Source organism: Danio rerio, chromosome 25 (assembly GCF_052040795.2).
Source record: "Danio rerio strain M-AB ecotype USA chromosome 25, GRCz13ab, whole genome shotgun sequence".
NCBI classification, from domain to species: domain Eukaryota; kingdom Metazoa; phylum Chordata; class Actinopteri; order Cypriniformes; family Danionidae; genus Danio; species Danio rerio.
Window position 1 is genome coordinate 31269234 of NC_141045.1, and position 13742 is coordinate 31282975.

Below are 13742 nucleotides of genomic sequence, written 5' to 3' on the forward strand. Positions count from 1 at the left end.
AGCATGTTAGCATGTGTATTATTTATTTTCTGAGTGAATACTAATAACATCACACGTTTTTACCATGATTTACAATGGACATCTACTAAAATGTTAGTGATGATGGATCAATCTATGTAGCATAAAATCTTGTCACGTGTCTTTAATGCAAGATTAGCATGATGATATTACAAAGATTTACAGAAATACTGTTAATTGAGTCTTAAATAGTTATACACTGTATAGTCTAGTTCATTTTTCAGCGAAATGATTTATTAATTCAACATATAATACCCTACCCTAATACCTGATTTATTAATCTTCATATAACGTTACTGAGTTGAGAGGTCACAGAAAGTCTATCTTTAATTTTGCATACATATCTGGTATAGTGAATAACTTGATTTCAATCATATTTTGACCATTTATATTCACAAATGATATTTGAAACAATTCAGCATTTATTTACATTTAATATGCGTTAATTGTTTATGAAAAAACCTTTGTGCATTTGTTTATCTTTTACAGCTATGTTTGTCGCGTGTGAATGACGTAATTCGCGCCCCGCCTACCAGAAAACCAAAACAATGTGGCGGAGAACATGGAAAGTGGAAAGCTGATGCTGTCCTCCTCGAATTAATAAAATAAAAATGCAAGGACATTGCTTGTGAATCATATATAGGTGTATAACTTAACTAGCGTTGGAAGGGACCAAACCATGGCTACCATAGATTCCCTAATGAGCTTGTAAGTAACAAAATAAACATAACGTTAGGCTATAGATTAAACTAACGTTAATGCTGTTAATTCTTTATATCCAAATCAATGTACAGGTGTGCTTTTAGCGTTGCTCAGCGTGCTGAGAAATATGAAGACATCAGAATGTTGCCTGCTTCTGTTAAAGACCGATTATTGCGCATTATGACGTCTTACGGCACAGTCACCGACTCCAACATCAGCCAGGTGAGAAATATTTATATTAATAATACATTATACAGTCCACATCATTTGTGTTCTCACGGGTGTATGGTTTGTGTTTCAGCTCGTACACAGTGGAACTCACACACTGGATCTGCAAAACTGCAAAATTTCAGATTCTGCCCTCAAACAAATCAACAGTTTACATTTGAGGACGATTCTGCTCAGAGGATGTGCAGAAATCACATCTGAAGGTTTTTTACTCCCTCAATATATGTTTTTATTTCTAATGTAATTGGTAACAGCTAATATTTTTGTTCACAAAATAAAATATACATTCACCGGCCACTTTACTATTGCTAGTTTTAGTTTTGGTTATACATGATAGCCTCAAGCAGTTGCTGTGGATTTGTCAGCTGCACATCCATGATGCAAATCCCCCTTTCCACTACATCCCAAAGATGCTCTGTTGGATTGTGAACTGGTGACTGTGGAGGCCATTTGAGTACAGTGAACTCATTGTCATGTTCAAGAAACCAGTCTGAGATGATTCATGCTTTATGATATGGTGCGTTATCCTGCTGGAAGTAGCCATTAGAAGATGGGTAAACTGTGGTCATAAAGGGATGGACATGGTCAGCAACACAACTCAGATTGGCCGTTTCGTTGACATGATGCTCAATTGGTACTAATGGGCCCAGAGTGTGCCAAAAAATATTCCCCACACCATTACACCACCATCACCAGCCTGAACCGTTGATACAAGATGGATCCATGCTTTCATGTTATTGATGCCAAATTCTGACCCTTGACCTCTGGCATCAACAAGGCATTTGCACCCACAGAACTGCCACTCACTAGATATTCTCTCTATTTTGGACCTTTCTCTGTAAACCCTGGAGATGGTTGTGCGTGAAAATCCCAGTAGATCAGCAGTTTCAAAGTCACTTAAATCACCTTTCTTCCTCATTCTGATGCTTTGTTTAAACTGCAGCAGATCGTCTTGACCACGTCTACATGCCTAAATCCATTGAGTTGCTGATTAGACATTTGCGAAAACGAGCAGTTAGATAGGTGTACCTAATAAAGTGGCCGGTGAGTGTGTTTTTTTTTTAAACTGATGTCTTATAAAATAGAACATAAATACTAGATTAAAATCTTTACAATACTTGAGTGCTTTTTATTTTGTATTTCGATCAAATGACTAAAACAAATGAATTAAAGCTACAATAAATAACAATAAATAACTATAACGGTAAATTAATAGTAATAAATAAGACATTTTATGCATGTTTCTTTGTGTTGAACACTGGAACAAACCAATGAATCAGTAATCAATAAATTAGACATTTCAAAATTGGTATTTATGATAAAAAACAATCTGCTTTTAAAGAGTTTCTGTTAAAGCTAAAAATAGCACAGTTACAATTATTAAATCCATTCAGTCGATCTCTGGGTCTGGTGGGAGCACTTTTAGCTTAGCATAGATCCTTGAATCAGATTAGACCATTAGCATCATGCTCAAAGGTTTCAAAAAAAGAGTTTTGATAATTATTGTGGTTGAGAAAGCCACCGTTCTGATATTCTGCATAAACCTCTTCTTCTTCCGCCTTCTGAGCCTTTCAAGCTACACACTTCAAACTTTTGTCAGACCTTCAAACTGGTCTGACTCGGGTTGCTATATCTTTTCTAACTGATTCGACTTTCAGTTTTCCAAAAAACAACCCAGAAAATTCCCAAAAGTCCCATTAGCTTAACATTGGGTCAAACTTTGTGAGCTCATAATTCTCCATCAGACTGTCCTGCAAACTTAAGAATGGCCTCATCTAACTCAGACTAGCCAGCAGCCAACCATTGAATACCTTTAAAATTCCTAACCACTCCCTAGCAACCAATTTCAGCACCCTAGCAACTGTACCATAGACTTCAATTGTAAAAGACTGTCATTCACTTAACATCGAGTCAACCTTTGTGAGCTCATAACTCTGCATCAGACTGTCATACAGACTAGAGTCTTGCCTCATTCAGCTCAGTCTAGCCAGCAGGCAATCACTGATGAATTTTAAACTTACTAGCCACTCCCTAGCAACCAATTTCAGCGCCCTAGCAAGAGTCCCACAGACTGTGACTAACTATTCTGACACATTCTAAAAGTTTTAACATCCTATTGATGTGCTAATCTGGCTAGAAACATGCTAGCAACAAGCTAGTGACATGATAGTCATGCTAGCACATGCTTACAACATGCTAATTCCTGTTAGAAACAAGCTGATTCATGTTAGAATCATGCTAGGAACACGCTAAAATCCTCCTAATCCATGCTAGAATCGTGTTAACAACATGCTAATTCATGCAAGAAACATGCCAGTAACATGCCAACTCATGCTAGAATGATACTAACAACATGCTAATTCATGCTAGAATCATGCTAATTCGTGTTAGAATCATGCTAATCCGTGTTGGAATCATGCTAATCCATGCTATAATCATGCTAACAAAATGCTAATTCATGCTAGAATCATGCTAACAACATGCTAATCCATGCTAGAATCATGCTAACAACATGCTAATCCATTCTAGTAACATGCTAGTTCATGCTAGAATCATGCTAGCAACTTGCTAATTTATGATAGAATCATGCTAACAACATGCTAGTTCATGCCAGAATCATGCTAACAACATGCTAATCCATAATAGAATCATGCTAGAAACATGCTAAAACATTTTAATTCATGCTAGAAACATGCTAATTCATGTTGGAATCATGCGAACAACCTATTTATTCATTCTAGAATCATGCTAACAGCGTGCTTAGTTATAATAGAATCATGTTAACAACATGCTAATTTGTGTTAGAAACATGTTTATTCATGCTAGAATCATGCTAAGTCATGGAATTATCATGCTATTTCAAACCTCAGACACAGGGATCAACTTTAAAGCTTTTTACTGGCTTGCTTCACTTTCTACATTGGTTGCATTGTTTTCTGCAGGGATGTTAAACATTCTTTTAGCCGACTTGATACCTTTTCAAACTAATTAAACTGCTTCCAACAGGCTTCCTCAAGCCACCATAAAGTTTGTGTTCAAACATTACTATCTAGTTTTTCTATTTAAAGCTTGACTCTTCTGTAGTTACATTGGGTACTAAGAACTATAGAAAATGAAAAGTTACTGTTTTCTAGGTTGATACGGCTGAGAACTGTACTCTCATTATGATTTAATGATCAAGGAACTTTGCTGCCATACCTTGAAAATAGACCCCAGCTAGGTAACAAAGCAACATCATTGCATAAGATGCTAATGGTCTAAACCCATTTTAATGAAGTATGCTATGCTAAGTTAAAAGTGCTCCTGCCAGTCCTGAAGATTGATTGAATGGATTAAAAATGGTAGAGAGGTTGTAAAATGAGCCTATTTCCAAAAAAGTGGAGTGTTCCTTTAAATTGAATCAATTGTTTTAGCTCAGTTTAAATTATTCAGAACGTTTCCTGTAATTCTGTTTCCACCAGGTCTAGAAGTGTTGGCACCCCGCTGCCCTTATCTTCAGGTGGTTGATCTCACGGGCTGCACGGCAGTGACAGATTCAGGGATTCAGGCTTTGGCTCGACACTGTAAATGTTTAGAAGTCATTTCTCTGCGTGGCTGCTCTGCTCTCAGTGATAAAGCCCTGCTGGAGCTTGGGGGAAACTGCAAGATGCTGCACAGCATTTACTTCTCCGGAACGGAGGTAATTTATCAGGCTTTCAGATTTTGAAAGTATATATATTTAAGATGCGATACAAAAACATTCCAGTGTTGGTTGGATGAATCTGTTTTTCTGTTTGTTTGACAAATTGTCACTTTATATATTGTACTAAAATTTGGCTAAATGGTGCCATAGCTCAGTGTTTCTCAACCGCGTTCCTGGAGGACCACCAGCTCTGCACATTTTCCGCGTCTACTTAACCAAACACACCTGATTTAGATCATCAGCTCATTAGCAGAGGACCTGTAATGGGTGTAACAGACAAAGGAGACTTACAAAACATGCAGTGTTGGTGGTCCTCCAAAAACGTGGTTGAGAAACACTGCCATAGCTGATACAGATAAAAAAAAAAAATGCACCAAAGAATGAGTTAAATGACATAAAATTTTGTTAAATACAAAATTTCTTGAATAAAATATAGTATATATGATAAATAAGTAAATACAAAGCACTACTAATTTACATAACAAATTCAGATTAAAAGCTAAACCAGAAAGCTACAGTAATTTAAGTAAGGACTACTACATGACGGACCTCTGAATTATAGGGAGACCTAAGCTCATATGATGTGGGCATTATTTTCTAATAACTCACTAATCTGAAGTCAATATGAAGTCAGTTTATTCAATGTTTACCGCACCTAAAGACATGATTGGATTGACATTATAATGAGTAATTAAAGGGACAGTTCACCCAAAATGAAAATTCTGTCATCATTTACTGACCATCTTGTAAACATTATCCTTACTATTTTTTTCCTGCTATGAATGTTAATGTCTATCAGTATCAAACATTTTTCAAAATAACTTTTGTGTAATAAAGGTAGATACAAAACACTACTAGTTTACATAATTTACAAGAATTTGGAACCCCTTGATGGTGAGTAAACGCTGAGTACATTTACTTTTTTGGGTGCACTATGCATTAAAAAATAAAATTATTTCCTTTTCTTGGGGTGTGAACCTTTTAATAAAATAATTTTCATTTTTGGGAGAACCACCCTTTTTAAAAGCATTGACATTTTTGGGTGAACTAGCCCTTTAAGAGGAGAATATTATGGTTGTACACATTTGTACTGGAAGTGTTTTTTATTCATTATTCATTATTATTATATTTTTCCAAATACTTACTACTTTTTATCAACTCTATTTCAAGGTAACTGATCAGGGAGTCATTGGACTTGCAACTGGAGTTTGTTCATGTAGCCTGAAGGTATTTCATACAGTTTTGTTTCCATTAAAGGTACAGTAGGAGATCTTAAGCCCTGGTTAGAGTACATGAATTTGTCATGATTTTGAAGTGGATTTTATACTCTTTAAAGTGGGAAGTTAATCTATATATTCAAATTGTATTTGTATAATCTGCTTGTAGACGTGCATACCATTAAAACAATTAAGGTGTTATGTAGAGTTAGAAAGGGGGAATGGCATGAGGAAACAACTAAGGGTAACAAAAAATGGATGAAAAGAGAGTGGTAAAAAGCCTGAGGTGTCTCAGGAAACAGATCTCAGAGGTGGAATTAGGGGTCAGGGGTTAAAATAGGAGGGATCTTGTGTGACATATGAAGAACAAAGGAAAAAACTGTTGTAAAAGAGTATTTAAGCAGGCCAGAACATCAGTGAGACAGGATTTTTCAGACAGAGATGCTACTGAGGGTCTCCTGAAAATTCTCCTTTGTTGTCGACAATAAAGTATACTCTTCTCATATTCATAACCTCCAGACTGAGTGTGACTCACTAAGAGAAAAACCAAAAAACCACCACAATTTCTGCTTAATGTCTTTGACGTAGAGTGTCATGGGGATTCATAAACGAGAAATGGGCGCTGTTTAAATCATTTCTTCTTGTGTAATGTGGCATAGTTCACGACAACTATGTGTGCGACGCTTCACAACACCATCGCAAATAAGCGAGAATGTTTCATTTTTCTTCATTCTTTACAATGAGTTGACTGGAGCACATCATGTCTCAGTTATATCCAATGGTGCTGCCGTGAATTAAGGTTTTTGGAAACACGTTCAAGTCTGCAAATATATTGTAAAAGCCTGTCCAGAGTTTTATAACTACTTTATTAAACTAATTAAATTGGAACTGACTGGCGAAATGGTTTTTGTCATTAACAGTAAAAAATATTTCACTTTCATTTTATTTAGGCTAGATTATTATTTTATTTAAAGAGCCCATATTATGGGTTTTTGAAAATTCCCCTCCATGTAGTGTGTAACACAGCTCTAAGTGAAGTAAAGTATCCAGCTAAGGCTTAAATCTGTAAGAATACAGTGTTTAAAACTGTTGATTCATCTATAAAAGAGTCGACTCATAGTGCTTCAAACGAGTCGCCTTGATCACGATTCATTAGGTGTTTCGCCATGACGTACGAACGAAACCAAGTTATTCACGTGCACGCGCAAACCCGGGAGATTTCAAACCTGAGGCCCCGCCCTCTGACGCAGACACCCAGACACACACACACCCACAAACACACACACACACACACAAACATGCCGGTTGATTGAAGTCACACTGCAGATGGATATATTGAGTCTCTACCCAAAGATGAAACCTCAGCATTATAACCAAGCAGTTGGAAACTTCTGGAAGCTACATGCTACAAAGAATACTTCATCTGAGTTTGTTAAAGGAAGGATCAGTAAAGAGTAACTGATGGACGTCAGGATGGGTTTCTTCCATTTCTCAAGTGTAAGTACGTGCGGTTAAAGTTGTTGCCTCGTTGACTCTAGCTTGCAAATGTATTTAGTTGTGATTTGTTACTTGTAACCGCGTGTACTGTATCAGGTTAACTGGATATATTATCTTATCGCGTGCAAAGCCACGTTAAAAACGTGACGCGTGCTGTTTGTTTATGGAGCTCCGTGCTAGAGTTCTGCTCCCGCGATTTATTCGGAAGTTTATTCCCGCGCCGCAGAAATCTGGCGCGGGGACAGCCGCGGGAATAAATTTCGGAAAAATCGCGGGAGCGGTCGGTAACGGGTTTAATTTGGGACGGGAGCGGGCTGTCTAGCAATATCACGGATATTGCTATGTGAATTAGAAAGAGAGAGTCTGCTTGGTATGAGAGAGCGTATGAGAGTGAGCGAGAGCGAGAGAGAGAGAGAGAGAGAGAGAGAGAGAGAGCGAACGAACGAGCTTTGTGCTGTGTGTATGTGTTTATACAGACAGCTTGGCTGTCTGGACTGTATACTGGGTGATTTTTGGTTGTGTTCTCCGCTCTAGCGGGACCGGGCGCGGCGGGCAGAAAACGGAGCGGGTTCTCAGGCTAAAACCTGGCGGGTGCGGGCGGAAGCGGGAGCGTTGTCATCCGGAGGTGTGTGTGTGTTTTTGTGTGTGTGTGGTATGGCGAGTACACGACTGTCTCCTTCGTTCGGTTATCCGTGGCACTATCCACTCGCCATAGTGTGGCAGCTAAAATCCACGCCTACACTATCGAGCGTGTATGAACTGTGATTACTTTTTAAATTGCTGATTAGCTATTGGCCATTTCCCTCTCTGACTGAAGGCAGTCGACCAATCGCGACAGACTGTCATCGGTCCAATCAGCGCAGATTAGCTCCGCGCTAAGGAGGGGTTTGGGAACAAATGAATCAATGGACGATTCATACAGGAGTCGCTGGGATAATTAGGTAAAAATAAATGCAGATTATAAGACCATGAAAGTGTTTTTTGACCTTGCATGCATATTAGACTGTTGTTGGAGACTCTTACAACCAAGATATGACCCTATTTCATGTATAATATGGGCTCTTTAACAAACCAGTTTGTGCTTTGGCACCGAAGCACATAGCAGACGTCTTTTAAAGCACTTCACCTCTAATGTTATTCGTTATTCTTGTTTATCAAGTAGATAATGGACAGGAAAAAATACATTAAAATTGAGATACAAATTATACTAAACAAAATTGGTTTCAAAACATATAACATGAATATAAAGAAAGAAAAATGTATGAATTTTTTTATTGGTTTGTTCCCATCCACTTCTCAACTGTGTGGGTGGATGATTTGTTTTACTCCGTGAATTTAATTAATGCTCCACTGTAATTGTTGTATCACTACGGAACCTCGGAAGGGACGTAGTGGAAGAGAAAAAAATTGGCTGGTTGAAAAAAAAAATGGGTGAAAGAAAAAAATGGGTGGGAGGAAAATATATATTTCTAAGTTTTTGCGTTCTCTCGCAAAGTTTTGCGTTCCCTCGCAAAGATGTTTTGCGTTCCCTCGCAAAACTGTTTCTCCACAAACACTTCCTGTTCACTTCACTCACGTAAACCCTCCCGTTTTTGCTGAAATTCTCCCATATTTTACCATTCTACCCCACTTTCTTTACATTACTGTGCGCTGATCGTCGACTTTCACTTTGCAACCTCTGAACCAGTGAATGCATGTATAAGCGCTGACTGACAGACGCGCTCCATACAATAAACTGATCCCAGATCAGCGTCTGTACGCACCATTTAAAGCGACACTTCTGTTATCAAACAAGTGAGCAGCAATGAATCTTATGTTTTGTTTAGTTTGATAACAGAGGTGTCTCTGTAAGAATGCACAGATCTATAATGAAAGCAGTCCATTACTTTAGAAACTGTTTGTGCTCATTTAAGAGAAAATAAGCTGTTTAAAATAAAACATGCAGGACGGAGATGTTTCATATTATTAGTGTATTTGTCTGTTTAAACATACACCCGCTGTACAGACGCTGATCTGGGATCAGTTTATTGTATGGAGCGCGTCTGTCAGTCAGCGCTTATACATGCATTCACTGGTTCAGAGGTAGCATATGAAAGTCGACGATAGACGCACAGTAATGTAAAGAAAGTGGGGTAGAATGGTAAAATACGGGAGAATTTCGGCAAAAACGGGAGGGTTTACGTGAGTGCAGTGAACAGGAAGTGTTTGTGGAGAAACAGTTTTGCGAGATAACGCAAAACATCTTTGCGAGGGAACGCAAAACTTTGCGAGAGAACGCAAAAACCCATTTTTTTCTTTCACCCATTTTTTTTTTTTTCACCCAGCCAATTTTTTTCTCCTCCACTATGTCCCTTCCGGGGTTCCGTATATCACAAACCTCTGTCATATATTTGCAATTTGTTTAATTATGTCATTATTTTAAAGAGTATGTCTTGAGCATCTGATTTTTCCCCCGTACTGATGTGCTTTCATTTTCTCCATCTCACTCACAGCAAGTTCAGCTGAGGGAGTGTTTAATAAGCAACCCTGGCAGGAAAATATACATTTAGATTTCAAAGAAAATATCTTTTTATTAAAAAGAAAATATACCTTTCATCCTTTCTATAACGTAATGAATGCCCTTAAATGATGTAGCCTGGTTGTCAGCAAGCATCATTGAAAAGCTTACGTCCCACCCTGCACATTGTCATCCAATGCCACGCATGAGCACACACTAGTCAACATCACTACAATACATCACATAACAATCAACAGAGAGAAACTTTCTAGCACAGTTAGTAATTAAGATACTAAATTTTAATACAATAAACAAGTATGCTGACCAAAGTTCTTCCAGCTAGAAAACTTTATTGAAGACTTTATTGAATAGTCCAGTTCCTCAGCATTCATGTTTACCCACCAGTCTTCAAGTAACTTAACTCAAAGTACTGTCTGTGAGACTAGTTACAACTAAGGATATGACCCACCCCCCATGCAGATTACCCAGCTACTTTGGTTGGGTCAGAATTCTTGAGTTGCTGTAGGCCATTTGGTTCACACCTTTTCAGATGCAGATACGCGTGTGCATATGAAACAAGCCATACAATCTATCAGTACCAAATGATTGCATTCAATGCAAGTGCATAGTATTTAAGGCCACTTGATATAAAGTGAAAGTGGTCATATTTTTGAATTATCTATTTATTATTATTATTATTATTATTATTATTACTATTGACTATAACCAATTTATTAACTATATTTTAATGAACTATTTATTGTTATAGGAGTTACAAATGGTACGATGTCGCAATTTGACTGATCTAGCTGTGACTGCTGTTCTTACCAACTGCGCCAACATCCGAATTTTCAATTTCCATGGATGTCCCTTGATTACAGGTAGCAACGTGTTTCTTGACATCATAATGCAATATGTATAGAGCTGTTTAAATATGTAATTTTTTCTGTCATGCTTTTTTTTTTTTTAGATAAATCAAGAGAGGCGCTACAAAACCTTATCGGCCCCAACAAGATCCAACAAGTGTCTTGGACTGTGTACTAATGTCTTTCGCAGTGATTAACGGAGGTGAAGTACAGCACATTCACTTTAGTGTCATAAATGTATTGCACTTATTTAGTCATATAGACATAATCCAAATGCCAAATTTTACTATTTAAATCTTCAGTCTTTGAGGTGAAATGATTAAATCGATGCATTTTACAGCATTAGGCACTGGTGTTTGTTTTGTAAATGTGAGTTTAATGCATTTAACATGTTGTAATTATGTAAGAATGTGTTTTTTCAACATTAATATATAATAAATATATGTATAAATGGACATTCTTTGTTCAAGAATGTTTCATGCATCAAGTATTTATAAAACGGAAGTGTATAACTTATTAAATTTAAACATTATAACTTTAACGCATGTTTAAAAATGTTTTTGCATAATAATACAGATATATTATGTATTTAAGTAATTATTCATTAGCATTTAGCAATATTTTGAACTATGTTTACAATGTTGCAACAAAATACATGAGTTCTTAAATATGTTGAAAACAAGGTACATTGGTAAACATGTAAATGTATGTGAGAGTTTTCAAATGATAACAAGAAGTATATTATATATAATGTAAGAATGTTTTATTGGTACTTCATTTTCAAGTTTTTAACTAATATTTCATACAATGGTTACAGTTCTCAGCATATATAAGTACACCCCCCCACAAATATCTCATTTAAATTAATATTTTTTGTAGGATGCTTAACAATATTATATTTGTGCATATACATTAGTTTAGTCAGAACTGAAGCCACATCTGGAGCTATATATATATATATATATATATATATATATATATATATATATATATATATATATATTTTTTTTTTTTTTTTTACTACAAATCATCAAAATATAAATATATAAAAGTATAAAAATCAAAAAATATATATTATTTTGTTGAAATGTTGTAGTTTGGGATCTTTTTTTTTTTGCAATATTTTGCTTGAATTTAATTGTATTATCTTTCCATTTCTAAAAATGTTTGGTGACTAAAATATTATTTTATTAAATATATATGTTTAATACATCTGTTTTTGTTAAAATGCATTAATATATATAACCCATATTCACTGAGAAATGGATAAAAATATAAATTTTTTAAATTGAGTGTACTCATATATGCCGAGTATGTATATAAACTGTATATAAAAAATATTACATTACAGTATTCTACCTCAGAATTTGTTCTTCAATGTAAAAATGCAGGTTTACACACAATTCCTTCATGTTATCCAACAATTATTTTTTTTTACGAATTTAAGTGGATGGAACATAAACCAATTAAGTTGTCCCTCCAAAAACTCAAGAATTGGGTTATTTCAACTCATTATAAGTAGTTTTCAGAAGTATTATTTAAAGCAGTGGTTCTCTAGTTTTTTTTTCATCAAGTACCACCTCAGAAAAAATTGTCCCTCCAAGTACCACCATATGACCAGTAATAAAATACAGTCACGTAGTAGGCCTAAGCAGCTACTGCTCTGCACAGTTCAAAAACATGGCAGATTTATTACTATTATTAATAATATTTATTATTATCTGCCACTTTAAACCTTATAAGTAGTTTGAACATTAACACTGCTGTGCTTATATGTAAAAAAACAAAACAAAATAAAATGTGAACGTTTAAATTAAAATGTGCTTTTAAAAGTTCTTTAAAATTATAAGCCACTGTTCTTAAAAAGTAAAACAAATCTCCTGTACTTTAATGTAAAGTGTTAACCTATAGCATCCTATTCATCAAAGCCTGGAAATGCTGCTTGGACCTCATAAATATAGGCTATATGTCATCATATTCATATATGAAACATTTTTGATACATTTTTAAATGTGCATGTACATATAATATATTGGATTACTCTGCGAACCACCAGTGGTACACATACCACAGTTTGAGAACCACTGATTTAGAGTGTTGTTAAAGGTATTTAATTAAAGACAATAAAGCAGTGGTAGGGAACCTATGGCTTGTGAGCAACATGTGGCTCTTTGACCAAAAACTTGTGGCTTTCCAGCGGTCTACCTTCAATAATATTTTACAGTTTAAATAATTATAACCGTGACTAGAAATCAGTTTCCTATTGAAAATACAACTACTATTTCCTTTTTTCCTAATTCCTTCCTACAGCAAAAATGAATTAGAACTCAGATAACAATAAAAGGACGTTTCGACCAATGCATGTGTGCAACGCCGTGAATAAACTTGAATCACGACATTAAACAAGGGCAAACTACTTATGTTTCTATGGTCACCTTGTGCATGTAAATTCAAACAACATTCATGAGTGGTGATGGCGAAAAGAAAAAAAATTATAAATTGTTTTTCTTCATTTTAAGACTTGCTCAACATGTGATGCTTCATATTTGTTTATTTCTGAGTTTAGATATTTATATATTATTAAATGTTTTGTTTAAACCTGTTTTATTATTTATAGTATATAAATAATAAAACATATATATATATAAGAAATATCACACTCGTAGCAGTGTGATATAGCTGTATAGTGCCACTGGTGGGAGGCGTGCATTGGCCCCAGTGCTTTAGTGATGATATACAGCCATATTGCACTGCTACAAAATTTTTATAAAAAAGAAAATCAAACACGGAAAGTCTAAAAATCCTTTTGCATAAGGAACTACTTCCTTCCGCTATTCTTTCACATCTGCCGCTGACGTCAGAACAGCAGAAACGGGTACTAATTCACCAATGCTTTTTAGAGCTACTATTTGAATGATTCTCTAAGATAATGTCTAAGGTGATGACAAAACATGTGACTAATGCCATCAGTCTATAGAGATTTCCCAGTGTTTTTCAACTGCAATCGGGAGATCAAAATAATTTACCCTAAAAAA

The 13742-nt window shown here is 35.7% G+C and overlaps 1 protein-coding gene across 1 annotated transcript; it reads left to right on the plus strand.

The window, feature by feature from the left end:
- The first annotated feature begins 552 nt into the window (after positions 1-552).
- On the plus strand, positions 553-11248 carry amn1 (antagonist of mitotic exit network 1 homolog (S. cerevisiae)). The gene is given in 7 exon segments (NM_001045454.2): positions 553-726; positions 813-942; positions 1022-1151; positions 4410-4627; positions 5801-5857; positions 10611-10722; positions 10812-11248. Coding segments are annotated over 7 exon segments (750 nt in total). The 5' UTR covers positions 553-697; the 3' UTR covers positions 10886-11248.
- Positions 11249-13742: the final 2494 nt, after the last annotated feature.